The 27,420-nt window shown below is 56.8% G+C and overlaps 1 protein-coding gene across 1 annotated transcript in view; it reads left to right on the top strand.

Annotated features, from left to right (window-relative positions):
* Positions 1-26,568, top strand: part of LOC133277469 (hydrocephalus-inducing protein-like) — a 43,938-nt gene extending 17,370 nt beyond the window's left edge. The window contains exons 13-38 of the mRNA XM_061469310.1: positions 978-1,216; positions 2,749-2,989; positions 4,072-4,215; positions 5,858-6,001; positions 6,784-7,097; positions 9,130-9,169; positions 12,487-12,696; positions 13,583-13,720; positions 14,554-14,731; positions 15,205-15,335; positions 16,049-16,182; positions 17,065-17,201; positions 18,022-18,149; positions 18,237-18,428; positions 18,827-18,976; positions 19,714-19,941; positions 20,104-20,214; positions 20,380-20,538; positions 21,105-21,385; positions 21,736-21,955; positions 22,706-22,918; positions 23,645-23,808; positions 24,108-24,258; positions 24,507-24,737; positions 25,349-25,573; positions 26,040-26,568. Of these exons, the coding sequence (XP_061325294.1) occupies positions 978-1,216; positions 2,749-2,989; positions 4,072-4,215; positions 5,858-6,001; positions 6,784-7,097; positions 9,130-9,169; positions 12,487-12,696; positions 13,583-13,720; positions 14,554-14,731; positions 15,205-15,335; positions 16,049-16,182; positions 17,065-17,201; positions 18,022-18,149; positions 18,237-18,428; positions 18,827-18,976; positions 19,714-19,941; positions 20,104-20,214; positions 20,380-20,538; positions 21,105-21,385; positions 21,736-21,955; positions 22,706-22,918; positions 23,645-23,808; positions 24,108-24,258; positions 24,507-24,737; positions 25,349-25,573; positions 26,040-26,498 (4,962 nt within the window). The 3' untranslated portion in view covers positions 26,499-26,568. The remainder of the gene's footprint in view (positions 1-977; positions 1,217-2,748; positions 2,990-4,071; positions 4,216-5,857; positions 6,002-6,783; positions 7,098-9,129; positions 9,170-12,486; positions 12,697-13,582; positions 13,721-14,553; positions 14,732-15,204; positions 15,336-16,048; positions 16,183-17,064; positions 17,202-18,021; positions 18,150-18,236; positions 18,429-18,826; positions 18,977-19,713; positions 19,942-20,103; positions 20,215-20,379; positions 20,539-21,104; positions 21,386-21,735; positions 21,956-22,705; positions 22,919-23,644; positions 23,809-24,107; positions 24,259-24,506; positions 24,738-25,348; positions 25,574-26,039) is intronic.
* The last annotated feature ends 852 nt before the right edge of the window (positions 26,569-27,420 follow it).

Genomic DNA, 27,420 nt, shown 5'->3' with positions numbered 1-27,420 from the left:
ACTGGTGTCTCCTCAGTCGTCCCTTAGGGCAGCTCTCCATCCCTTCCTCCCTCTCTCCTTCCCTCCCTCCCTCTATCCATCAGCTGCGCACTGGTGTCCATTGTAAGCAGACTGTGGAAGCTTTTGTTCACGATGGACGTCTGTGCTGGGATAAGATTCTGACTGTTGTGGTGAAGTTCTGAAGTGATGGATCCCAACCCTTACTGGTTCCTCAGGAACTCTGATGTCCAATAGTATAAGAAACTCCTACAGGGTCAGAAATAGCCACTGCCTTTGTGCATCGAATGCATGCAGCTGTGGCATCGTTTTCCGGCACACTCAAGGATAAGCAAGTAGCAGAGATGTTATCAGAGGTTGGGTATTTGTCTGGAAAGTGGGGGGATTTTGTAGTGTGGTTCCAAGAGATTTCTTGTCTGTGGGACACAGGCTGGATTGGGGGCAGGCAAGCTGACCTAGAAAGCCAAGAGAAAGTGTCTCGGCAGAGCCTTGTGGCCCTGGCAGGTCTCCTGTTCAGCACTGCGCTGTGCTGCCCCTTGGAGCCAGAGCAGATGCTGACTGAAAGAATGAGGGCAGGCTGCAAATCCTCCTCCCCTGACACGGGCTGTTGGCCTGGCTGGGACAGCAGGGCTGTGCCGGGTCACCCCAGGGAGTTGAAGGTCTGGCTCCGTCGAGACGCCCATCCTCACTCCTCAGGAATAGTTTCTGGGGTACAATTTTCTGGCGGGCTTGTTGCCAAGCTTTGATAAATGAGCTTTGTGAGGGAGCAGACTCGCAGATTCACCTTTGGAGCAGTGCTCTCAGGGCTCCTTTCCAAGCGAGCTGCCCTGTGTCAGCATGAACCCGAGAAGTCGTACGTGAATGTCAGTGGAATCTTCCCAGCCACTGGCTTGGTGTGACCGTGTTGTCTGGGCAGCCCTTGGCTGGTGGCAGCCAGGTCCGTGGTTTGCATCCTAAATGAGTGTTTGGTTGTCTTGCAGGCTGGCGAAAACGCGTGGTGGAGTATTGGACCCAGTCAAGGAGTGATCCCTGCCAAGGCCGAGGTGTCTGTGGTTGTCACTGCGAATTTGGATGACACGGAGCAATTCAAGGACGAGGTGGTGCTGTTCATTGAGAACAGTCATGCCTGCGTCATCCCCGTCCAGGCTGTTGGCGTTGGCACCACGATTGTCGTTGACAAACCCTTTGGCCCGGAGCTCAAGCTGGGCCCCTGCTTCAGGTAGGGAATCTCTCGGCTCCCACTTCCCCATGGGCTCAGCAAGGAGGAGTTCTGCTGCAGTCCCTCAAGCTTCTTCAGTGCTCAAGGTCCTGGCTCTGCTTCCCTGAAGCCACAGGGGTTCCTTTAGAAACATTTGATGGCCATCTGAAAGTCGTTAGGTACTCTGAAAAGCCACCCAGCTGCAGACCAGTTGCTAAATTGTTGCTGCTAAATTATATCTTTAGTCCTAATCCATTTATTTCCTCACTTTATGGAAGAAAGATTTGGAGGAAAAGAGCAGGTCCTGGAAGCCTCCAGCTGGGAAATGCTGCCTTGCAAGTGTAACCAGGTTTCTCTTTGCAGTGATATTGCTTGCTTTCCCATTCGCTCTGGAGTATCATCTCAGAGCAGCAGCAAGCCTGGGCAGTAGCTTGTTAGCAGCTCCTCGACTGAATGAATGGTGCTGGTTTATTTCTACCTCTGCCGGGGAGCCCTGGAGGAGCAGCAGAATTTCTTTGCCCTGTGTCACTCCCCAGTTGGCTCCTCTACCGCACTCCGTGCCCGGTTGCTCTTTATTAGGCGTGGTGGCTCTTTCCTGGTTTCTCCTGCCTGCTTTGCGAGGCACGGGCAAGCGAGGGTGGGTGCAGGACCAGCCCTGGAAGGGGAAGGAAGTGTGGAAGTCTGCTGAGGTGGAGTGGGATGAACAAAGAGTCTGACTTGAAATCGCTGAGCTGGCAGGAGAGGATTCACTGGTCCCAACGTGTGTGTCTGAAAGCAGGCATGTTCTTAAAGACGGGAGGAAAAAAGTGCTGTTTGCCTTGTGTTGGAGACCTCCTCAGGCAAGAAGAACTGTCTTCTTGGGGTGCCTCTTCCTTTCTCTGGCTGCAGAGGGGGTCCGTGGTGCTCCGATACCTGAATTCTTGGGGCAGAAAGAGCAGGTTAATCCTACCTTAAGCACTTGGGACAGATTTGGAGAGGTAAAATAGGCAGCCACGAGCCGTCCACGTAAGCAGGGCCATTGCAGGGAGGTTGGTGCTTGTCCGGAGTTTGCTGCGCTCAGTGTGGTTGCACAGGGTGGCTGCACAAGGGAGGGGACAGCGTCCATGTGATTCACGTCTTCTGCCGCCCTTCATGCCTTTGCCTGCGGGCTGAGTTTGGAGCTGTTGCCATTGCTGTCGGCTGCCCCCAGAGGGTGGTACGCTGGGGGCAATGAGGGTTGGATGCTCCCTAAGAGACGCCTCAGAGGCATGAACAACAGGTGCCAAGGGGAAGGTGGAACGGCAGCGAGGCTGTTCCTGCCCCCACTTGCATCTGGGGCAGGCTGTGTACGAAGCTCTTCCTTGCTGGCTGCAAGCAGAGCAGCTGGTGGATGGTGACAAACCTAGGGGCAGCCAAGGTCTGCCTTTTGGTGAAGCTTTACGCTCGGTCAGCCTTCTTGGAGGTGGTTTTGTTGCCGAGTGTGCAATCAGGTCGTGCCCTCAGGGTGCTGACGCTGGGTGACCCCTGGCAAATAGCAGCTCCCCTGCCATTTTGTGTTTCTGCTTCTCCTCTAGCCTGGATCCCTGCTGTTACCGCTTCAAGATGACAAACAAAGGACAACGCACCCATCTGCTCTATTGGACCACAGAAGGTGGCACCACACTTGAGCAGCGCAAGCATCTCCCTCCCGTCAGGAACACCAAGGGCAAGGTTTCCTCCTGCGGCCCCGTGTTTAAGCTTCAGCCGCTGAGGACGGAGCTGATGCCTGGCCAGACAGCGGAGATGGTGCTGGAAGGCTCCTGCAGCACCCCCCAGGTGAGTTCCGTCCGCATCAGGGCATTTCTGCAGCCCCTTGACATTTGCTCCTAGAGTTTGAGAGGTGTTTTAAAGGATTGCCTCAGTGGTAGCTTGAGGAAGACTTGATTTCTCAGCTGGTTGACTCCGACGGGACTGTCCCTGTGCAGTCCTGAGCCCGTAAGGCTTTGCTGAAGGGGGAAGAAGGTACCGGAAAGGGAATGAAGTGGTCAGGCCACTGGTGAGGGTGTCCTACCTGGAAAGCCAAATGGGCATCTGTGAGCTCAGCCGTGGCTACCTGGCTCCTGCAGTCCAAGCCAAGACCCTGGGACTGGGTTTTCCACCTTCCCTGGGTCTTGAGAACTTCACACTCTTGAGGTTGGTTAGAAGCCCAAGACCCTGCGTTGCACGTGCAGCACAGGTGATTCTGAAGTGTGTAGGCTCTGAGGAGGAGTTGGGTTGTGGTGGTGTGTCAGAGGGAAGGGAGAGGAATAAAGGGAGGAATGTGGGGAAGTGAAACCATGAGGAATGAGGAAAAGTCTTGGATGTAAGGGCATCCAGCTTAAGGAAAGGGTTTTCATGCCAAGTGGAAGACGTCTGTTTCCTGGGGAGGTTTGGTTTAAAGCCAGCTCTCGGAGGACACAGTACATCCTAGGAAGGCAGGCTGGCTGTTTGGGGTTTTCCCACGGATCCTTTCCACTAAACTTCCAAGGGAGGATTTGCTGGCATTGATCCTTCTATCACCTGTTTCCCTTCATACCGTCTGGTTTGGTTTTTTGAATGAGTTCCTAGAGCTCTCAGTAAGCATTTTGCTTGTCAGTGGGACAAATCAAACCAATAATCATTTGTGGCAGGGATTCTTGTGACAGCTGTAGGCAGCACAAGACTCCCGAGGGCCTTTTGTGGCGGTTGGGTTGTAACATCAGGGACATGTGAGTGCAGAAGGAAGAGGATGCAGCATCTAAAGAAGAGAGAGCTCCTGAGGAGACCAATGGCTGTAACTTCCTGCAGTAATGGGGTCTGTGGGTGGGTGGCTCACAGCTGCAGTATGTTTTCTGGACACCCTGGTAACACCCCCTGGGTGCCGTGTGACTCGCATGCAGGTGGTGAAGGAGAAGCTGCTGTGTCACGCCATCGTGGGCAAGGAGGGAGTGAAGAATCTGATCATGCAGGTGGACGTCACGTGCGAGTTCATTGCTCCCGCCCTGCAAATATCCAGCAGAGAAATCCCTTTCCGGGTGGAGAAGGTGAGTCTCTGGATTGCATGCTGGCACTGACTGGTGTGGCTGGGGTGTGCCTGTGTCCAAAGGAGGAAGCTCAACAGCTTCTCCAAGTCCACAGAGCTTTGGCTGTTGATTTAAGCCAGGCCAAGCTTTTGTCATGAATGGCGAGCTCGTTCTTTCACCCCTCTGGGGCTGGGGACAGTCTCCACGGCTCTATTCTGCCCTTCTTGATGTGGAGAGGGAATTGAGCTGCTGAGCCAAGGGCACGGGCCGAGGTGTGGGAGCCGTGAGAGCAGCGTGGGCTTTGGAAGAGCCACCTCGTGTGCTGGGGCTGCAGGTGGAGAGCAGATCCCTGCTCACTCTCCCTGAGCTGGTGGTGAAAGGAGTGAGGATGCTGCTAGAGATGAGGCTGTTCTCTAACTTCACCCAGGTAAAACTGAGATTGCAGCTGCTCTGCCGAGGGGGAGCATGGCCCCTTCTCGAGAGACACCAGTGTCTGTACTCAGGGTTTTGAGGATCTTCCAAGGCGTGGTGATGTCTGAGCAGCGATCGTGTAGGGAAGCTGAGAAAACCTGCCATTCCTGTCAACTCCTCAAGCTGATGAGGAAAAACTGGCGTCTCTTGTGCCTCTTTGCCTTCCCTGCTGTCGCTGTGGATGCTGCCTCTTTGCCTTTCCCAAGCCTCACCTTCTTCAAAGGACCCACGGGTGCCCTTCAGCTGCAGTGACGAGAGCACCAGTGCAAAGTGTGTGCCCTTTAGTGTCTGGATCCCGACTCCTGCATCATCTTTCCCCCTCGTGCCAGGTGTCTGAAAAAGAGCAGATAGCTCTTGATTTAGTTTCTGTGGTTTCAGGTCCCTCCTCCGGTTCCCAGGCTTCCGGAGAAGCCCAGATCCTGCGAGCAGGCAGTTCACATCTAATCAGAAGCTTTTCAGCTCCCCCTGCTGTCTGCCTGGGGTCTGCTTGATGCCACATGCTCCCATGTATTGAGTGCTACGACACTGCAGGAGTTGGATGTCAATACATCCAGAATTAGTTTCCCAACCACTGTCTAGGTTAGCTAAACCCTGCCGGAAGCCCGGAGCAATGCACGGACAGGAGGAAAAGGCTTCGGCTGGGCTTAGCTTTGAGACTGCAACATCTTGTCACTGGAGCAGGGGCAGCAGGTTGCGGCCAGACTGTTGAGGTTTGGAGCTGTCTGCGTGTGCCCGTAATTGTTCAAAGCTGACCTCGGGCTGCTGCAGGCTCTCCGCTGCAGGCCTTGTCTCCTGTGAGCAGCGTCACTGCTTTACGGGCCTGGCAGAGCTGATAAGGTGGTAAGAAAGTACTGTATGTGAGTGGAAATGGCCTTGTGCCTGTGTGTCCTCTCTGCCCAGGAGAGGACACGCAAGTGGAGCCAGACTGGGTTCACTTTCTGGTTTGGATCTTGCTGAAGCAGCTGCCTCCTCTGGGGGCCTGCTCCTTCATCTGTAGGCGAGCCTGTTTGCCTGTCCCCTGGGGGATGCTGTGGGTTCTAAACATGAAAGCGTCTGATACAGTTGGAGGACAAACTTTCCAGAGGGGTAGAAACCAATCAAAAGAGTAAATAGAGATGGATGCGCTTTTGGGGTTGGGGAGGAAGTCCATGGCCGCTTCAAGGTCCTTTTTTCTTGTTTCCTGTTTCTGTAGCACCCCAGTGATGTCCTGACTCTTCAGTACAAGCCTCTCTCTTTAAAGAACATCTGCTGCCTGCCCCTCACTGTGGTCCTTGCCTTAGAGCAGCCCTTCTCCATCTGCGGTGCGGACCAGCAGCCTCTCCCTGCAGATGCTCAGGTGAGCAGCCCTGGACCTTCTTGCTGCTGAGCTTTGAAGAGGGATGAACGTGGTGGTGTGTCTCTGTTGGGAGGTCTTCCAGCAGGGAAGTGTGTTCTGTAGAGTCTGCAGTAAACTGGGCCGAGCTAAATCAGATGTAAAATGAGCTGCTGAAGGAAAGAGAATGCCATCTGAATCGGGAGGAGACCTCCTGGCTTGAAGAGAGGAGGAGGAGGGAGCAGGTCTGGGCAAGCTGTAGGAAAGGTGCCTCCTGGAAAGCATGCCAGCTCTCTAGCAGCCATCCTCAGATAACGTGGGGAGCAGCTTGCTGTCTTTGAGGGCAGCCCTGCTTTTGGGAAGGCTGAGGTAGGCTTCTCCAGCTGCTGTCTGGCTCCTGCCCTGGTGTTTGCGGAAGGTGCTGGGCATGGGCTCTGTGAGGCACGTGTTGTCATAGGTCCAGCCACCGTTTCTGTGCCTGCCAGTGATCAGCGCCTGCATGGGTGAGGCTGCAAAGCCACTGTGCTTGTGCTGCAGGATGAAGGAGTTCCTCCAGAGTCAGGGCGGAGGCCTGGATGCCAGAGTGCTGCTTTGGTTGTGTTTAGCACGTGGCTTCTGGGGATCCAGAATTGAGGAGACCAGTGTGGATTTCCTCTTGTATTGGTGCAGAGCACAGAAGCGTGAGCCTCAGCTAGCTTCAGACAGAAGTGTGGTGCTTGGTCAGACGCTGTGAAGAAAACGGAGGATGAAGCGAGAAGCTCATGTTGGGGTCACACGTGGAACATTTTCTCTTCATCTCCTTGCAGCCCACGAAGCTGAGGAGAGGGGAGGAACTTCAACTCTGCATCGCATTTAACCCTGCTTACGAGGAAGACTTGCTTATCCGGGCAGCAGAGAAGGCTCTGAAGATCAGGTTCCTGGAGCATCCTCATGAAGAGCAGGTCACTGTTCGGGGAGAAGTCTACTTCCCGAATCTCCAGCTCCAGACCACGGCCCTGGACTTTGGCTGCATCTTGAATGACACCAAGGATGTGCGTTACATGGAGATGAGCAACTGCAGCCCGCTGGTTGTCCAGTACCACTGGTCATTCCTGAAGGACAGCCAGGTGAACCCAGTGAGGTATGTGCACCTTTCCCTCTCCTGGAAGCTCTTCTTCCTGATGTCCTGTTTGTGGTTTGCAAAGGCCGAGGCCGTTTGTCTGATCTGCCAAATTGTTTTCAACCTTGCCTTGAGGAAATCCCACCTCTCAGCTGTGCTCAGCCAAGGTGCTCAGGGAATAGGTGATCTGCGCCAGTTTGATGCTGGGAAGGCTGATGTAGAAAGCTGCTTTCTCAGAGCTTCTGGGCCTGAGGCAAACAGCCCCTCGAAGCGAGTGTTCATCTGTTGAACTGCACGTCACATTCACAGAAGAGCTATTTAGAGTTTTAGAGAGGAATGGCAGGTTCTGCTGTGGCTTTAGGTCCAGCTGTAGATGCTGGAGGGAGCCCTTGTATGGACATCCCTGGGGAGGAGGACCATCCAGTGGTGGTCTGTGGTTTCCAAGCCCAAGAGCAATCTTGTAGTGGTGCTGAAGCCCATCTAGAAGCACATTCCTAGTGGTCCTCCTGCTGTGGCTTCTCTGCATGGTACAAAAGTCTGGTGTAGGCAGTTTGAAGGACAGTAGCAAACGGTTTTCTGTAATGCCCTAGGAAAGCCAGCAAAGTTCACCGTGGCGCACTGCAGTGCTGCTATTCCAAACAAGAGAGCTGATCAAGAAGCAGTTGTGTGAAGGGAATTGGGATCTGACTCGCAGGAGGTGACCTCGTGGGAACTGGCGATGAGCTGTGGCTACTAGGAGGGCTTGGGGGAGATGAGCAGGGCACTGGGGTGGCCCATTCTCAGCTGAGTCTTCCCAAGTAACACCAAGTCTTTAGTGGGGCCCTGCTTGATGCACGACACCTTCAAGAGCAGACCCTAAAATGCAGAGGCAAGTCTGAAAAAGCAGCTGGAGGGAGGTGAGCAGGGCTGTCAGCTCTGCTGGGAGCCCCCTGCCCTCTCCCGTAACTTAGATCAGTGGTGGGTGCTGAGTGGTTGCGTTGTTGGCAGCAGAGGGTGCTGAGCACCTCGGCAGGACACGGCCTCTGTCCTGCCCCTGCCGAGGGGTGTCCACCTCTCCAGAGGGTTTGCACAGCCCCTTGGCTGCTCCTTAGTGCTGTGGACGTGACGAGAGCTCCTCTGCTGCTCTGCATGGTCCTTAAGCAGTGTTGTGACCCCTCTGGGGCGCTCAGCAGACACCGTGGGATGCTCTGTGCCAGAGCTGGAAACGAAGATGGTCTCCAAGGTGCTCATTAGGAGCCTGCAGACGGGCAGCGTGTCAGATGTTATTTCTGGTCCACACTAAGCACTGTTGGTATTCTAAATTATCAGCTCTAACTCAGTCTGACATGGAGGGAATCAAACATCAGGTCTCATGAAGGTGAGATCAAAGATTGGGACTTTCCCTACCTCGAACCTTGCTGGAGCTGGTCATCAGAGACTCCCAGGATCAGTCACGCACATTTATTTTGGTCCGGAGAGAAAAATGCTGTTTCTCTGCCTCAACAAGACTTTGTGTGCTTACATTTTTATCCTTCTAATTGTCCAACCCCTTCTTTCCTCCCTACTCTTTGGTCATTGCTGCTACCTGGGGCAGAGTGATCACCTGAGCAAGACAATCCGACGGTTGCTGTGTGGTTGGACATAGGCAGCGTACACCAACCTGTGCCCCTTCTCTGACTTCTGAGCCATGAATCTCTCATGGTTACTCTTGTTCTAGACCCACGTGGTTAGAGACACCCTAACCCTCACCCCTTGGACCTCTGAGAGCTCAAAGCTGAGCTAAGCCTTTGCACCAAGCTGTTTCCTCCCGTGCCAGAATGGATCTTCAGAATCACGCAGCAGGAGAGAGCAGATGTGGAGTCAAGCAGTGGCCAGCTGCCTGCACCACTGCTCTAGCAGTGTCAACGCGAAGCGTCGACCTGCTCCATCCCGGTTTTGGAGCTCATTACTGAGCTCACACCACTGATGCCCACCCAGGGGCCCCATCCTGCCGAGGAGCTGCTGTGCAGACTTCCCTCCCTCCCTCCCTCCCTCCACTGCAAGGTCCCTGAGCAAAGTTCTGTTCTTTTTGCAGGTTCCTGGAGACAGAGCCCCTCGCCTTGGGTGTGGAGGAGGTAAGTGGCAGTGTGTCTCACTTCCACGTTTCCTGTGTAGCAAGCAGTTACGTACTGCCACTGTCACTGCGGTCCTGGGTGCTGCTCCCAGAGTGGCCTCATGTCCTAACAAGCTGTCCTGGGTTCAGCAGTAGCAGTCATTTTTCTCCTTCTTGGTAGCTGGTGCAGTGCGGTGTTTTGGCTTTTGGCCTGGGAACAGAGCTGATAGCGATGTTTTGGTTTGGCCAAGGACTTTGTGAGCCTCGTGCTCTGCCAGGGAGGAGGGGAGGCCGGGGGAAGGCAGAGACAGGACACCTGACCCAAACTGACCAAAGAGGTATTCCATACCACAGCACGTCATGCCCAGGATGTAAGTGGGAGTTAGCCGGAAGGGCTGGGAGACTGCAGGGTTGGAAGAGGTATCGGTCGCAGCTTGGTCGGGCTGGGGGGGTGGCAAGTTATCGGTTGGCTGGTGGTGAGGTGTTGTATTCTCTTCCCTTGTTATTTTCCTTTATCATTATTATCATTGGTGGTAGCAGTAGTGATTTGTGTTATACCTTAGTTCCTAAACTGTTCTTATCTCAACCCGTGGGAGTTGCATTCTTTTTGCCTCTCCTCTCCGTCCCTCCGGGGGCAGGGGGAGGGAGAGAAGGGGGGGAGTGAGTGAACGAGTTACCTGACTGGGTTTAAACCACGACAATTGTTTTTGGCGCCCAACGTGGGGCACGAGGGGTTGAGATAACGACAGATCTGATCGGATTAATAGTCATCTGTCACAATGCTGATTTATTGGCTCTCAGAGTTGTTCTTGTTGATCTCACAGCTTCAGAATGCAGTACATTACTTAGAGCCGGTATTTGCTGTGTTAGTGTTTATCAAGTGTGTTGCTTGGGCTAAGGTTCTTGTCTCACTGTGCTTTATGGCAATGACTTGTAATACGGGCGGGCTCCAGCAGCAGGGCGGGACGGACGTGGCCGTGGACTTGTACCTGCCCGTCCCGCTGCTCTTCACCGGCCTGGCCCTCGCCCTCGCCTCCATCTTCGTGAGGCCGCGGGGAGCCGAGGGGGAGCGGCCCCGGGAGCCGGCGGCTGCTGAAGCGGCCCGGGAGAGCGGCTCCTGGGACCAAACGGCGGCGGGAGCGGGGCCGGAGGCCGCGAGGGGACGGCTGCGGGTGGAGGAGGTTGGGGCGGTCGAGGAGCGGAAGGAGGCGGCTGCTGAGCAGCGGGAAAAGGCGGCGGCGGCGGAGCCGAGCCCCGCGGAGGAGCCCAGCCCCGCGGAGGCGCCCGCGGCCGAGCCCAGGCCCGCGGCGGAGCCCAGCCCCGCGGCCGAGCCCAGGCCCGCGGAGGAGCCCAGCCCTGCGACGGCCGAGAGCATTCCCCGGCAGCCGCCCGCAGAGCCCCAGGAGGGTGCAGGAGACCACGCAGCATTTCCCAGCAAGGCAGAGGAGGAAGAGCTGGACTCAGGAAAAGAGAAGCTGGCGGTGGGAGAGCCGGCAAGCCCAGCAGCTGCACCAGCCCCAGTGACAAGTGCAGCAGCATCGTTTGAGAGTTCTGAAGGTTTTGAATGGCCTTTGGGTATCCTTGGGACCTGCCTGCTGATTGTGATGGGGATTAGTATGTTGGCACACACACAGACTGTCTTCTACCCACCACCATTTTGTCTGATCTCAAAAGTTAAGCAGAGTGAGGTTTGGGTCTTGTCTGGGGTTAGACGACGATGCAGGGGGACCAAGAGATTTTCCCCAAGGCTGGACAGTCATGAGTGGCAGGGTGTGTGGGACAGTATGGGCAAGTATCTAGTCCACTGGGCCCCTCCAGTGCTTTGGAAGCATCGGAGATGGAAGGCAGCCGTATGGAGTCCCCAGCAACAAGCTGCAGAAACTGCTGAAGGGGACAGTGAATTATTTTGAGCCTGGTGGGCCCATGGCACTTCAGGCCATCAGGGCAGAGATGCAACATAGAGATGGACTCATGATCGAGGGGTGGACTTAGCAATGGACACTATTGCCCAGGTTATTCACAAGTGTGAACACTGCACACAGTCTCTCCTGCTCTGAAAGACTGTTAAAAGAGATGGAGCCTGGCATCATGGACCAGATGGACGCAGCAGCTTTATAGCTACTGGTCCATGCACTTAGATAAGAGTGATGGTATATTGAAAATGTGGGATCTGAGCATGACGTGGATGGTATGGGATAAGGGGTGGATAATGTCCTGGGTTCAGCAGTAGCAGTCATTTTTCTCCTTCTTGGTAGCTGGTGCAGTGCGGTGTTTTGGCTTTCGGCCTGGGAACAGAGCTGATAGCGATGTTTTGGTTTGGCCAAGGACTTTGTGAGCCTCGTGCTCTGCCAGGGAGGAGGGGAGGCCGGGGGGAGGCAGAGACAGGACACCTGACCCAAACTGACCAAAGAGGTATTCCATACCACAGCACATCATGCCCAGGATGTAAGTGGGAGTTAGCCGGAAGGGCTGGGAGACTGCAGGGTTGGAGGAGGTATCGGTCGCAGCTTGGTCGGGCTGGGGGGGTGGCAAGTTATCGGTTGGCTGGTGGTGAGGTGTTGTATTCTCTTCCCTTGTTATTTTCCTTTATCATTATTATCATTGGTGGTAGCAGTAGTGATTTGTGTTATACCTTAGTTCCTAAACTGTTCTTATCTCAACCCGTGGGAGTTGCATTCTTTTTGCCTCTCCTCTCCGTCCCTCCGGGGGCAGGGGGAGGGAAAGAAGTGGGGGAGTGAGTGAACGAGTTACCTGACTGGGTTTAAACCACAACACAAGCGCATGGCTGGTCACTGGAGAGGCCACATGGGAGGTGCTGTAGGGCTGGTCAAGAGCACTCCTTGTGCGGCACCTATGGAGTCCATTCTCCATCTTGGTCCTGATCAGGTGGTGGGTAGGAAATTCCTGCAGCAGCATTTGCTGCAGCATCTGGAGAGAGCAGGATGTGAATCAGAGCCAGGGAAAAGCACCAGGAGTGCGAGGAGCTGGGCTGGATCCTGCCCCCGGGCTCTCAGCTCCCAGTCTCGTGTTCTTGTGAGGGCAGGAAAAGGTGTTTTTGAAGGCAAATTCTGCAGCAGAGAGCATTTCTTGCTGCCAGGAGACACCAGAAATGAATGTAGCGTAGCACTCCTGCATTAATTAGGAGTGTGGGAGAAGGTTTTCCCCATGGTCTCTTACCCCGCTGGTAAGTGGAATGGCTGCAGGGTGAGATGAGGCTGATGTTGCCGGTGTTTGAGGAAGAGGCCCCTGCAGCCCCGTCTGTCCTTTGGGCCAAGCCGAGGCTGCTCTTCTGCATCAATTGCCGTGCTCCACGTGTGGATCTCTCCTCCCTGCCTGCAGGTTTTCGATATCCTGCCGCTGCACGGTGAGCTGCAGCCGGGCCAGAGCCAGCGTGTCACCTTCTCCTTCTTCGGCCACGCCAACACCGTCACCCAGGTCACGGCGCTGTGCAGGGTGGAGGGAGGCCCGAGCTATGAGGTGGCTCTGCGTGGGGAGGCCTCGCGCATCAGCTACCTCCTGGACACCACCGAGATCGACTGCGGGCTGCAGGTACCGCACGCTGCTCTTGTCAGAGCTCCTTGTGTCCACCCATGACCGGTGGGTTGGTGCCCACCCGGGGCGAGGGCTCTCCCCCCTTCCCAGCTGCTTTGCTGGCTCTGTGGCTTGGAAGTCCAACATTTGGGTGATACCTCCAAGCTGGTGTTTAATGGCCATCTCCAGCCCAGCCCAGCCCAGCCCAAAGCTGGGAATCCCTCCTCTTGGAGGTAAGTAACGCTGCCTCCTGGGGCAGGCAGGATCCCAGTGGTGATCTCCAGAGGGACGTGTCCCTCAGACATCCATCCGCTGATCTGCTCCTAAAGCCAGAGGTCCAAGGAGGTGCTCTCTCTTTTAATGCTCCTGATTCATGAAGCCAGGAGGCAGCTGACTTGGGCTCCCAGTCGCTGTAGCTGCAGAGAATGTCCCAGAATAGCCCCCACTGTACGTCTTTCCAGTTACGACCCCCACAGCTGTTTCCAGCTGTTGGCCCTGTGCGCGTTGCCCTGTCTCCCTCCCTTTCGGCTTGTGTTGTGCCCGCAAATACTTGCGTGCAGGTGCCTTTTCTCCTGAAGTGCTTCAATGCCTCCTCCTGTGTTTCAGCTCGCTGTTGGGTGACACCTTCAAGTGCAGAGGGCTTGTGTCCCCTACTTGGTTTGTTTCTGATCTTTCCACGGTTGTTATCGCACCTCTGCCACAAATAGCTGTTCCCGTGCAGGGCTCAGAGGTACCCTGTGGCCGCGGGTTGCCCAGGTTAACGCAGAGAGCCCAGTGCCCATCTCTCCTGTGCGCTGCCTGCTTCTGGGCTGTGCTCCTTTGCTTTCAACGCAATGGAAGAGGAATGACATTCTCAGCAGCAGACGTGTGCCTGTAACTTCCTGCTCTTCTGTCCTCTCCTCAGGTGTTTAACAAAGTCACGGAAGCAGCGGTGACCCTGCAGAACAGCGGGAAGCTGGGATTTGCCTTTGTGGTGCTGAGCCCCGGCACAGGCACTGCAGCCAGCCCTCTGCCTGGCGTGCCCCTGGTCGTGCCTAGCACGGTGAGTAGCACAAGGGCTTCAGCCGGCCTGTGTCAGGCTGCCCAGGAGAGAGTTCTGGGGGAAAACAGGGGGAATGAAGACACAAGCCCCGTCCAAAACCAGCCAGGAGAGACAGGGCTGTGAGCGATTGCTGCAGATGCAGAGGAGGTCCATCGAGCCCAATCCTAATGGAGCCGCTGAGTGGCCTTGGCCGCCGCTGGCTCTGCTGTCCTACAGCAACCACCAGTGGGAGGCACGAGTGCTCCGGGAGCTCTTTGGAGCTGAGTGCTGAGCTCCTGGGTTGTGCCATCACTGGAGCATCACTCCATTCCAGCTTGTCGTCCTGCCTGGGTGTCTCAGAGCTGGAGCAGTGTTCCTGCCTTGGTGCCCTTTTACAACGGGAAGAGGAAGCCAAAGGGCCAAGTGGCTTCCACCTTCCTCAGCGCCTGTGCGTCTGAGGGATGAGACGCTGATGTCCTGTCCTGCAAGCTGCTGCCAGGAGCTGCTGGCCCTGCTGGAAGCACAGGCCCTTCGCTGCTCTTCCAGAGCAGCTGGTGCAAAGCTTTGGTTTGTTGTGCCTGGCTCTGGCTAGCAGAGGGTAAACCCTGTCAGCAGAAGAGCTGTGCTCATGCTGAGCAGAGGGCAGCCTTGCGAGGCCTCTGAAAGACATACTGCATCTTGGTGTAGGAGACTGGGGCGTTTGGATCCAAGAAAGCTGGAGGTAGTGATGTCTGATATCAGTTTCCTTATGTATGAGAACCTGTCTTGCCTTCTCAGCGTGTCTGTCATGTGAGCCATCCCCCCACTGAATCCTCTTTGGTACACTCCCTCCCTCCCTCTTCTGTGCCCTGCAGGGTTACGCTGAACCTGGCAAGCAGCAAGTGCTCAAAGTCTATTACCTGCCAGGAGTGCCTGGAGTCTTCTGCAGGGCTTTCCAGATCCAAGTGGGTCACCTGGAGCCAGAGAAAATCACGCTGAAAGGAGAAGGGACCTTTCCCAGGATCCACTTGGACCTGCCCAGGAACATCAAAGGTGAGCACTGCCTGTGTGCTCGCCAGGAAGGTGCCCTGGCTTTCCCTCGTGCCATATGCCCATAGGGCAGCTCACAGGCACTTCCAGCAGGCCTGGAGGTTTCAGGGCTGTCAGGCAAACTCAGCCCTCTGGTTGCTTCCTTAGTCTCTGGCAGACAAGCCCATGTGGGCTTTGCCGCAGGAACCATCCTGCACAGCTTGCCAGAGGTCTGGGAAGATGATGGCTGGGCAGAAAAGCTTGGGAAAGCTGTAAGAGAGGCCGGCAGGGATTTTGACAGGGTTGGGTTTGCATCCCGTTTGGTGGCTGAGATGCACCTGTGTGGCGAGAAAGACGGGTGGGGGTGAGAAGCAGCAGGATCTCCTTTCCCTGCATTGCTGGAGCAGTTTGTGTCCGGGTGTCGGGGGAACGGGGCTTCTCGTCTTGCGTGGGATTTGTGCTGCCCCACTGCTATTGGTGGTGTTCTGCGCTTTCAGGCAATGCCAAATATGAGAAGATCCTCCAAAAGGCCAAAGAAAAGGTGGACAAAGGCAGACAGAGAGAGGAGGCCATTGCTCTGGGGGAGGCTGTGGCAGGCGAGCCCCGCATGGACGACTCGGGCACCGTGGTGAGTAGAGCTGCTGCCCTGTCCCGCACGTGCCACCCTGCTGCGTGTCACTGGAGCCCCTGCGCCCCACGGCACCTGCCCAGGGCCCTGCTGGCACTGGGGGCCTCCCTGCACAGCCCTGGCAACGGACTGTGTCAGCTCAGCGTGCCCCGTGGGCTGCCCGCCTCTGGGAGTTGTCCCCAGCTCCTGACTACCCCAGGGAGATGCTAAAGGCTGTGCTCAAGCAGTTGGGTTTATGGGGCTCTGAAGGACACACAGGTCGGTGCAGGGGGGTTTGTTGCTCACCGGCCAAGCCCTGCCAGGTTTACTGAGCGTAAAGCGGCAGCCTGAATGCCCCCTGAGGCTGTGCTGTGTTCTGTCATCTCCAAGAGGCTCCAGCTCTCTCATGGTTCCCTTTGCAGGAGAGCTTTTGTGCAAGCTGCTTTGGCACTGACTGGAGGCAGGGCCATACTTGGAGCTTTGGAAGGTTTCTGGCTTGCCTGTCCGTCTGTCCAGATCAGCTTTGATAAGTGGGCAGGCAGAGGTGCTTGAGTTCATTTCTTTGGAGATACGATCCTGCCTGAGAGAGCAGGGAGTGTCACAGACACTGAGCAGTGAGACAGAATGACTCCGTCACCCCTCTCAACAAGAGCAGGGTGGGATCCTGCACGTGAGACAAGCTTGTGCCTTGGGAAGGACCTCTGCTAACCAGCCCCTGTGTTTACTTTCCTCAGTGGGATGCTGAGCTGCAGATGCAGATGGAGGAGATGCTTATTGAGGAGCATGCCTTGGAGCAGCAGAAAGCTCTCACGTCCCGTCCTGCGGAGGACACTGCCTTTCACCAGCGTGTACATCGGAGGCTTCTCAAGTTAGTAGGGACTCCTGTGGCCTGTCTCCAGGGGCCCCGAGGGTAACAGCCAGCAGTGCAGCCCTGCTCCTGAGAGCTCTTGTGTCTCAGAGCTGGAAATAGCTGAAGACTTGAGAAAGGGCCTGATGCTGGGAGCTACGATGTGCTCCCTGTGGGCAGCTCGGTGTTCTCACTTGCACAGTGCTACCCTGAGCTCTGGAGGTGCTCCACTCCCCACAGTTGCTGGGTTCTGTTCTCAGAGCTGAGGGGGTGCAGAGCAGCAAGCCCTTCCAGACAGCACAGGCACCGCCCCAGCTGACCAGCTCTGAAAGGGGCATCTCAAAGCTGGCGTCGTTGCGCCAAGAGGGGTCTGTGCTAAGCAGGAAGAGCAGGGAATGGTCCAGATCCCTTATGTGCTTTTCCAAGTGGGATTGCCTGCAAAAAGACCCTCTCAGCAGTCTTGTAAGCGTTGGTTACTGCATGCGATAGTGTCAGGTGCTGCTTTGGGGACAGATGTGGTTGCAGAGCAGTGGAGGTATCCTCTGCAAGGAAATCCTATGACAAGGTCCTGAAGCAGTTTCAGGCTTGGGCCGAACACCCGTTTAGTGGTTTCACTGAGACCAGTGGAGATGCAGTGCACTTCTCTGCAATGGCTTTTCACAGCATAGGAACTGTGTCCAGTACCCACTTGAAACTCAGCCGAAGATCCCACTGGTGGCTGATAAATCCTAGGCCCTGCACTCCCCATGATTTAGCCAAGTCTTATTACTGGGTGCTCAGGCCTTGGGTTTCCTGAGCTTGGGTTGAGCTTTCACAGCAGTGAATACGCAATTATCCACTCCGTTTGCTTCTCCACCCCACGCCATGCTGGGCTTTACTGAGTGTTCTTACTCCTCCTTTCAGAGCTGAGCTGCCCGAATACGTCCTGGACCTTGGCTATGTTGTTCCCGGTGACATCCACACACGCATCGTGAAGGTCACCAACACCGGGCACTTCCCTGCATCTTTCCATGTTGATGGATATGTCCTAGATAACACAGGTAACCAGTGGTGGAGAGGCTTCACAGGGGCTTGAAGGAGCTGTCTCTGACACATCAGCTGAAGCCATTGGACATGGGGAGATTTGAGTACTTCCTTGGATAGCTTTTTCCTCCTTAGTGCCCCCCTGCTGGGTGCCCTGTTAAGAGCCTGAGTTGTGGCGATCAGTGCCCAGAGACCTGGTCCGCGTGTGGCTGCCCTAAAAACTCATTGCAGGGGCCAGAAGGGCTGATGCCCTCGACCGCCTCTCGGCCTCTTCTGAGTTTCTTTGTGCACTCTGAGGGTTTATGTTGCAAGGAGAAGGCCCCTCTGTGGTTCGGAAGTGCTTTGCTTAGAGTTCATAGTGCTCAGCCTTTCCTGAAGGGATCCCCCATCTTCTGTGGGATCTTCTGCTGTATCGAAACAGGCTTCCCAAAGAGGCCTTGAGGTAAGGCTGCAGCTCCGTCACGTGGTGACTGCTGTCTCTGAGGGGTGGTCAGGCATCTGTCCTAAGCCGCTGTCCAGGGAACAGCAGAGCATTCGGTATCTTAGTTGGAAATTCTCCTTTGGAGAGGTCTGTGCATCCTTCCCTGAGATGCCCGCTGAAGAAATTGCTGGAGCTCCTCAACCAATGTGGTTCATTTCTACCACGCAAGCCCTGGGTTCTGGCTGTGAAAATCCTTTTGCTTTGGGCAGTGACAAGGGGAGAAGAGCAGCTTCTCTGGAGGTGCAAAGGAGTCTTTCACGGAGCTGCCAGCCAGGACAGCCGTGTGGCCTTACCGTGCTTCTGATGTTGCTTCCTGTTGCTTGTGTATCTCAGCTGCTTTATTTTCCTGTGTTCAGGCTTCAGCGTGTGCCTGGACCGTGTGAAGCGCCTGCCCTCCTGTGAGAGCAAGACATTTGAAGTGTGCTTCGACCCACAAAGTGCCAGCCGGCCTCTGGGAAAGGTGGATGTGCTCCTGCCCATCAAGGTACTCCAGCTTCTGGGGCAGGCAGCAGGTTGGGCACAGCAGCGAGTGTCAGCCGGGCTCTCAACTGGATGCTCTGTCCTTCTCTAGGTCAGAGGAGGCCCCACATCGCAGGTCCGCCTCCGTGCCATCGTGGCTGAGCCGTCCCTCAGCCTCTCCAGGGACAGGCTGGAGTTCTCCGCTGTCCAGTGTGGGCAGTGCCAGGAAGAAACCATCCAGCTCCACAACACGTTCCAGGTCCCCTGTCAATGGTCCATCAGCGTGAATGAGCCTGTTAAGGAGGTAAAGCGCAGACAAGGTGTAACACGCAGCTTCTCGGGTGGGTTGTCTTTGCCTCTCTTGCCTTTCCTGCCCCTCTGGCTGCCTGAGCACTTGGGCTGCAGCTGGCTTGAGGGAGCTTTTGAGGGTACAGAGCAAGGCTGGTTCACCTGGGCCTGTTGACTAGCTGATGCTTCACTTGCCTGCCATCTTCACCCATTCCTCTTCCTCCTCTGAGGACACTGCCTCCCCATCTACCTGCCCTGCCAACACGTTTGCCCTCCAGTTCTAGGCAGTGGTGGCCACGTCTGGGTGGGATGAGGGTGCTCCCTGCACCGTGCCAGCATGTCGAAGCACTGCAGGAGCCGAGGCTCTGTCCTCCCAGACCAAGGAGACCTCACGCGAGTGGTTTCTGTGCACAGGTGAACAAACATCTGCCGGCGAGCGAGCATCAGAAGCTGCTCGAGGAGATGAAGTCTGCGCCCTGTGGCTTCGAGGTGCTGCCGTCAGCTGGAACGCTCGCTCCAGGACAGCAGTGCCATGTCCAAGTCCGTTTTTCACCCACGGAAGAGGTGAGATTGGAGGGTGTCACCCCCAGGAGGTGTGGCAGGGCAGTGTGGTAAGGGGAGGCCAGCAGAGGGAGCGGGGGATGAGCTCTGCCTCCACATGGAGCTTTCTGCCAGCCCTGTGCCCACCGTGCCTCAGTTTCCCCTGCACATTCCCACGCAGTTCGGGAGTCACCTTAAATGATGGAGCATTGCCAAAGGCAGTTTGCATGTGGACACCGTGACTTGGAAACTGGCAGCGTGTGACAGGATGGACGCAAGTGCTTCCATGGCAGGGGACAGTCCCAGGGATCTTTGAATTGCTCGTGGAGATTTCACCGTCTCGTGTCTGGCTTTGACCAGAGCCGAGCACTGAGCAGAGAAGACGATCCTTATTTGTGTCCAGTGAGAGCGCAGCTGCCTCTTTCACACAACTGATGTTTGCCTGGTGCTGCAGTGCCAAGACTGTGTCTGAGAAAGCAGACCTTTCTGATGAGCGTTGCGCTCCCCCATGACTAGGTGAAAACCTCTGACAGCGCATTTTAGATCCACCTGGTAGCCAACTCTCCAGTTACAGTCCACAGCAGGACTCACCGCAGTTACTCAGAGCCATGCAGATGCTGTAGCCCCTGCTCTAAGTAAATACCTCTTTTGGGTTCAGCTTAGAGGTGCTGACAAGACCCCTGAGCCTGGGGCGACTGTTGACTTGGAGGCGCTGTCACCTGGGGCTTCACGGAGGAGCTTTCTGTGCTGCTTCTTTGCAGAAGTGCTACCGGGGCGAGCTGCACATCCAGATTTGCCAGAGCAGCCAACGCCTCCAGGTGCCGGTCTTGGGACGTGGTCTGGAGCCACGGCTGGAGTTCAGCCCCGCGGAGCTCGAGCTGGGACCGCTGCTGCCACAGAGCCATGGGGAAGAGGGGACAGTGGTGGTGAAGACCCCCTGTGAGGTTTACTCGCTGGAGTTTGACCAGCAGCGCCTTGCTGAGGAGCAGGTGAGAGGGAAGGTCTGTGCACACTCCTGTAGATTCCCAGCGCTCCAGCATTCCCAGGCTTGTGCCAGGGAGACGGGGGGATGGCTTGGCTGGGGAGTCTGTTCACGTAGTGAGGGTCAAGAAACTCATCCTGTCTATGGTTTCTCTTCCCTCTCTGCGCAGCTCCTACGGACACCGCAAGGTGACAACAGCCACAACAGCTTGTTGCTGCCTCCCTGTGCCCCGGCCGGGAAGCTGACCGGTGAGGCCCAAGGAAGGGGCATAAAAGTGAAGGTGAGATGAAATCTAAACGCTAAAACTCCAGGTGGCAAGCAGCATGTTTTACTCATTTCCTCATCTCTTCCCCAGCCTACCATGGTTTGGGTTTCTGCCAGGAGAGTGGCAGAAAACCTTTTCTCCTTCTTTCCTTTTGCTTGATATCGGTCCCTGCCGCCTCAGGTTGACGTTGTGGATCCACCGGGAAAGGTGGTGAAGCTAGGAAACGTCTGCATTGGGCAGACGGTGAAGAAGATCGTCACCATAGCCAACAAGAGTGCAGCCCCTCTGGCCTTTCAGCTCAGAGTCACATCCACCGCGCCAGAGTTGCAGGAAGCTGGGGTAAGGCCCTTTCCTTCTCCGCAGAGCACTTTGGTGTGCCTGCAGGGGGCGATGAGGCGCTGTGGGTGGGAGCTAGTAGCCAATGAGAACTGTGGGCTGCCCTGGCTGCCTGTGCCTGCCCTGTCCTCCCTGCTGGCACTGCTCTGCCAGCAGATGCTTGCAGTGTGAATGCTTCAGCTGAGCTGGGTGCCAGGAGACCCGGAGAGCCAGAAGGGAGAAGGCGGCACAATTCCTCTAAGCTGTTTTAGACACATACATCAGGATGCAGCCATGTATTTTAGGTGTGGAAAGGTGAGGGAGGTGAATCTTGCAAGAGGGAGATTTACAGCTCTGTTTGAACTTCCCTGAAAGCTTTAGAAGACAGAGCTGAGCTCAGCGTGACCAGGTGGACACGTGGCAGAAACACCTTTGGTATTAGCTAGGAATGCCTAGGAGGGAATGAGTGGGAGTGGGGCAGTGTTGGTGGGGACAGAAGAGGAATTGGAAGCCTCTTCCGTGAGTCTGATGAGGGAGGCTCCACAGCTCGCTTGCCAGATGAAATAGTCTGCCTTCATTTCTTGGGGTAGGTTCTGTGCTTGAAGCCCAGCAAGGAGCTAAAGCTGAAGCCCAGAGGAGACAGAGGCAAAGTGGAGGTGACCTTCTCCCCGAAGCGCCCCATCCAGCCGTTCAGCGGGGAAGTGCTGCTGGAGTGCGGCGGGCTGGCGCGCTCCCTCTTTGTGGTGCGGGGCTCCTGCCAGGGCAGCCTCGTGAGCTTGGACCAGGAGCAGCTCAGCTTTGGAGCCGTGGTGCAGCAGAGCTACACGTGGCGGCGCGTGGTCATGCGGAACGCGGGCGTCACAGGAGTCAGGTAAAGCAGAAGCCCGCCCCCTCTGAGGGCTGAGAGCTTGGATGAGGGTTGTGTGGGGCCGTAGTGTGCCCAGATAGTTCCCCTGTGCTTCTCCATCCCGGTGGAGAGTTGTGCAGCCATGGCCGTGCAGTCAGGCCCTAGAAGTTAGCAAAAGGGTACAAGCCCCCTTGCCTGTGGGTGCAGTGGGTCCTGCCCAGCCTGAAGCCTTATTGCCAGGTGGCTCAGCATCAGGCCTGAGATGTGGTGGGAAAACCCACAAGAGACTTAGAGCCTCACACTCAGACTTACCCTGCCTTCAGAGCTCCCCGTGGCTAATCCTTCTTTCCTGTGCTTGTGCTTTCCTGGGCAAGGTTTACGTGGGACGTGGAGAGCTTCAAGCCGGACTTTTCCATCAGCCCCACGAAGGGTTACATCAGCCCAGGGAGGGATGTCCCCTTCGTTGTGACCTTCCGCCCCTCGAAGCTGAGCCAGGCTGTCCAGTACGAGGGGCTGCGGTGCTTCATCCAGGGCAGTGAGGCGCTGCGGCTTACGCTGTCAGGATCCTGCGTGGAGGCCCCTGGCCCCAAAGAGGTAACGCAGCAGGGACAGGATGGGCCCCTGGAGCCCAGCATTTGCACCACATCTCTCGCAGGGCAGGAACTGAAGGACACTTGTGAGCACAGACTTGCTCGTGCCAGAGTATCCCAGAGAGAAAGTGCTGGGCAGGATTGCCAGAATTCCTGAGCCCTCTCATTGCCTTTCTCCCCTGTTCAAGGTGCTGCTCCTGCAGTGAGCAGCTGGGCTGTCGTGGCTCTGCACTGCAGCATCCGTGCCATGGGAACACCCTGCCGGGCTCTTCTGAGACCCTCCCCACAGAGCCACCCCGCTGGATGCCGGCACTGCACCCGCAGCCACACTTCTCCCCCCTGCCGGGCCAGGGCTAGGGCATTCAGCAGTAGGAAGGGGCAAGGCATCTGCATCCAGCCCCTGGGAGCGGGCAACTTGGCAGCTGTTGGCTCTTGCTCCCAAAGAGAGCGTGGAGGTCCTCTTCATCCTGCCCATGAAGGAAGGGGCTGTGTGGCTGCAGATCTTGTCCTTGCACTGGAGTTTCCTTTCAGGACTCCCCGTTTCCTTTCAGCCAGCATGCGAAAGGCTTGTTCTGCTCCCTTCTTCAACAACAAGCAGCTGGATTTACTCCAAAAGCTATGGCCAAAGTGTAATTTTTGCACGTGACAAGGGAAAGCTGCTCCCTGTGCTCCAGGTGCTGGTGTAGAGCCAGCGTGAGAAGAGTGGGAAGGGTTGTGGGTGCGAGCCAGCAGCCTCTGTGCTCCTCTGTTCCAGACCCTGACTTTCAGCTGCAGTGTGCGTGAGAGGCAGAGCCAGACCATCCTCCTTTCCAACCCAAGCAACGAGGCCTGGACCCTGCAGCCCATCATTGAGGGGAAGTACTGGAAAGGGCCTGAATTTATCCATCTGGAGGCCAGGCAAAAAGAAAAGGCCTACCAGGTCACCTACAGACCCCTAAGCATGAGCTCTGAGAACAAGAAGCATCAGGTACGTGAGCTGTGCCAGCGTGCTGAGCCTGGTGGCACGACCCTCGTAGCTCCCCCTGCTTTGGGCAGGAGGCTGGAGGAGATGACCTTCAGAGGTCCTGTCCAAGCTGAAGGTGTCCTGTGCTCTCTGTTGGAAGCTGGGTTTTGTGGTGGCTGGAGGCCAGGCCCGGGCAAAGGGCAGACGGGAACTGGGGAGTGACCCCACAGGTGTTGGAGCAGCTAAGCTAACAAGGCAGGCTTTCTGAAGGGCAAGAAATGAAGTTTGTTCTGCGCAGCTCCTGGTTGCTGCTTGTGGCAGCCCAGGGGGCTCAGAGACCCCCATGCTCAGTGCACAGGCTGCACAGGCTCTCCAAGCCCTGGGCACGACCACTTCTGCCAGCACCACCTGGCTGGTGTCCTGCAGCTTGCAGGGAGCAAGAAGGGCAAAGGTGCCCTGCAGTTTCTCAGTGCCCCCCTGGCCGTGAGCAGGCAGGTGGGAAACGAGAGAGATCTCTTGACAGTCATGCAGGAGCTTTGGGAGGAGCCCTTCCTGCAGGTCTCAGGCTGGGCACATGGGGGTGACTAGCCCCTCTGCAATGTTTTCTGTGCCACGCCAGCGACAAGCTCCTAAATGAAAGGGGTCAGTTGAGAAGGGCTCTGGGGTGCTGGAGCTGCTCCAGTGAGAGCCTCAGGCATGGAACTGTCCCGGGGTGCTGCAGAGCCGACTTGTCCTATTCGTTGTCTGTAGGGCTCCATCTTCTTCCCCCTGCCGGACGGGACAGGCTTACGCTACCACCTGGAAGGAACTGCTGAAGCCCCCCGGTGTTCAGGGGCCATTTCCCGGCAGGTTCCATGCAGGAGTTCCCACACGGAGCTCATCCCTGTGTCCAACTGGCTGCACAGCCCACAGAGGTGAGTCCAGCCCAGGAAGTCTGGTCCCATCAGCAATCCCTGCAGCAGCACAAGGAAGGAAGCTTCCAGTGCCTGGAAGCGCCTTCCTGGAAGCTTTTCCCTCTCCTTGGCCATGTCTGGCCATCCCCACGTTCTGCCTGTGCAGAGCCATCCTGGAGGGCTTTCCTCCAAGGGGGATGAGAGCTGGCGCCCTGTGCCTGAGGCACTGAGGATGAGAGGGGCTGTATTGTACCCCCACAGGATGGGTATCCTAGGCGAGTCCTTTCTGTTGACCTTCACTGCATCCTTCTCACCCACAGGCTCCTGGTGGTTATTGACATGCTGAAACCAGAGAACGTGGAAAGCAGTTCTGTGCTGCAGGGGTGTTCCTACATTGACGTGCCAAGCTCTGCAAAGAAGGACTACCAGCTCACCTTCTTCTCCTACAAAGAAGGAGTCTTCAGGGCAAAGGTGAGTGAGGACACTGGTCTGCAGGGCCCTTCAAGGAGCTGTTGGCTCACCGAGAAGCTACACGCCTCTTTTCATACCTCCGTGTGCACGGGTCCTATGAAATAGCACACGTGCTTTCTCTGGTCTGGCACTCTTCCTCGGTGGGTGCTCATAGCCATTCCTGGAAGCAGGGCGCTGAGCTCACTGGGCTCTTTTGGGTCTATTTTCATGTGTGCAGTGAGCAGCACTTGCCTTTCTGTCTGATTCAGGTGACCTTCCTCAACGAGACAACCGGAGAGTACTTGTTCCACGTGGTGACTTTCAAGGTGACGGCTTCGGGACCCATCGGCACTGTGAAAATGAGCACCGCTGTTCGGCAGAGGGTGTCCTCCACCGTCAAGGTGGACAACCCTCTGCCTGTCCCGGTGACGTTTGACGTCACCTGCGAAGTGCCCGACGTCAGCGCTCCACAGCACTTTACTGTTCCTGCACAGTCGAAGGTAGGAGCAAAGCTCCTCCGGCTCACTCTGCTCTCCCTGCTCCTGGCTAGAGGGGGTGCTCTTGAAGGGTGATGCCTGAAAGGAGCCCTCTGGGGCTTCTTTCCGTGGTGGCAGCTCCCTGCCGATGATCTAGAGAGGGAGCAGGGTGCGAGAATATCCCCAGTGGGAATCCTCCTGCGCTGGTGGAGTCTGCCCTGCTGCCCCCTGTAACACGCTGCCACTGGGCCTCACGTGGCAGGTCCTTGTGCCACGTGCCCCTCGTTCAGTGTGGTGCTTCTAGCTGTGAGTGGCTGCAGGACAAGCCTCAGCCCACGGCCGGGTTGTCTGCAGCCTGGATTGACAGGAGGCGGTGTGTGCCCTGGGGCTTTCTAGGGTGGGAAGCTTCTAGCATGATGCTGGAGGGCTCTGAGCTGTTGGGATCTGTCCCTAAGTGAACCGTCTCCCAGAAGGAGCAAGGCTGTGCCCGAGAGAGAGGGAATCAGAGCAGGGAAGGCGGCACAGCCTTCCAGCACTGCCTGAGCACAGCAGGGACCAGCTGCCCCCTTCTCAGGCTGGCGTGTTCCCTGCCTCTGCCTGACGCAGTGGCTTTTTCCTTCCTTCCTTCCTCCCAGGCGGATCTTGTCTTGGAGTATCAGCCCCTGAAAACGGGTGAGAGCACCGGGCACCTGGTGCTCCAGAGCAGCGACTTGGGCTCTCTGTCTTACAACCTGCAGCTGAAAGCCATCTCGCAGAGGCCAGAGAAGCCCGTGTATTTCCGCGCCACGCTGGGCTCCCGTCAGACCATCACCACCAAAATACGGAATTTTGCCCAGCAGAAGACCGAGTACCTGCTGCAGGTGAGCCCGGGCTGCCGGGGCTCTGGCTGGCAGGCAGCTCCTCTGGCCAGCACCAGCCCTCTCCACCAAGGGGTCCAAGTGCCTCTGGCTTGGCCTGGCAGAGCCAAGGTGGCCACGTGAGCCCAGGGGTCTTGCCACTCGTGTGGGCTTGTTGCCAGCTGCACTGTCCTCCCGTGTGGGCGCGTGTCTGCTGCCCTGGTCGGAGCTGCTTTTGCAGGCCCTGTGGTGCCTGGGCTTGCTTCCCCCTTGCAGCCCAGGTCTGGCAGTCAGGGGTCTTGGGGCTTGGGTGCAGGGTTGTCCCTGATGGGCACGTTTGCACAGTTGTCATGCCCATTCAGGGCAGGCACTCACCAGGGGTGTGGTGTGGGTGGGAGAGGCCAGGGCCAGGGGACCATCGTGTTCTTCCCGAGGTGCTGGCTCTGCTGTTGTGACCCGCCCTCCATGGTCTCTTGTCTCCCCTGCGCAGACCGACTGTGCCGACTTCCAGACGGCAAAATCCATCAGTGCGGCACCTGCTGGCGCTGGGGGCTCGGACCTGAGCGTGGAAGTGACCTTTGAGCCCTGCCAGCTGGGCGAAGCCAAGGCCACGCTGCAGCTCAGCTCCGCATTGGGCGGGCAGTACCGCATCCCACTCATCGGCCTTGCACTGCCCCCTGAAGCCCAGGGCCCCTTCCTCATCCCAGCCGGCGGCTCCACCTCCATCTCCTTCAGGAACGTCTTCCCGAAGGCCACGGCGTTCCAGTATGCAGTAAAGCACCCGGCCTTCACCGTCAGGGCCCCCGAGATGCTGCGCGCCAAGAGCAGCACCACCATCACCGTCTCCTTCAGGGGCGGCCGGGCTCCTGTCACCAGCAGGCTGGTGGTCTCTTGCCCTGGGGGCTCCTGGATCTACCACCTCCGGGGCCTGCCCTCCACCCTCAAGTGACCAGCTGCCCGCGGCCCTTCCCGCCACGTTCGTGCTCTCTGGAGCAAATAAATTTCATTTAAATCCCTCCCACACGACGTCCTTGTCTCTAAACGGGAGAGACATGAATTTGCTGGATGGACAGCCGGTGGACAAGGAATTGGCTGGATGACTGCGCACAGAGAGTCGCGGTCAATGGCTGAATGTCCAGCTGGAGACCTGTGACGAATGGAGTCCCTCAGGGGTCGGTGTTGGGGCAGACCCTGTTCAACGTCTTTGTCGGCGACACAGACAGTGGGATCGAGCACCCTCAGCAAGTTTGCTGACGCCACCGAGCGGTGTAGTGCAGTCGATGCGCTGGAGGGAAGGGATGGCATCCAGAGGGACCCGGACATGCTGGAGAGGTGTCCAGCCTCATCAAGTTCAACAAGGCCGAGTGCAGGCTCCTGCCCCTGGGTCAGGGCAATCCCAGGCACAGCTGCAGGCTGCGCAGAGAAGTGATTCAGAGCAGCCTGAGGAGAAGGACCTGGGGGTGGGAACATGAGCCGGCTTCAGCGTGCGCTTGAGCCCCGAAACCGCCTGTGTCCTGGGCTGTATCACCAACAGCATGAGCAGCAGGTCAAGGGAGGTGATCCTGCTCCTCTCCTCTGCTCTCATGAGAACCCCGCGCGGAGCACTGTGTACACTTCCGGTGTCCTGAACAGAAGGACATAGAGCTGTTGGAGCAAATCCAGAGGAGGGCCGCCATGCTGCTAAGGGGGATGGAGCAGCTCCTGTACAAAGACAGGCTGAGAAAGTCGAGGCTCTTCAGCCTGGAGAAGGGAAGGCTGCGTGGAGAGCTCATAGCAGCCTTCCAGTACGTGAAGGGGGCCTACAAGGATGCTGCGGAGGGACTCTTGGTCAGGGACGGTAGCGACAGGACGAGGGGTGATGGGCTTAAAGT

This window comes from Pezoporus flaviventris, unplaced genomic scaffold (assembly GCF_033815535.1).
Source record: "Pezoporus flaviventris isolate CSIRO_AGI_PZ_B2104156 unplaced genomic scaffold, CSIRO_AGI_Pfla_v1 ptg000056l, whole genome shotgun sequence".
Lineage (NCBI taxonomy): Eukaryota > Metazoa > Chordata > Aves > Psittaciformes > Psittacidae > Pezoporus > Pezoporus flaviventris.
Note: the sequence above shows the minus strand (reverse complement) of the source record. Positions and strands in the feature narration are given on the sequence as shown.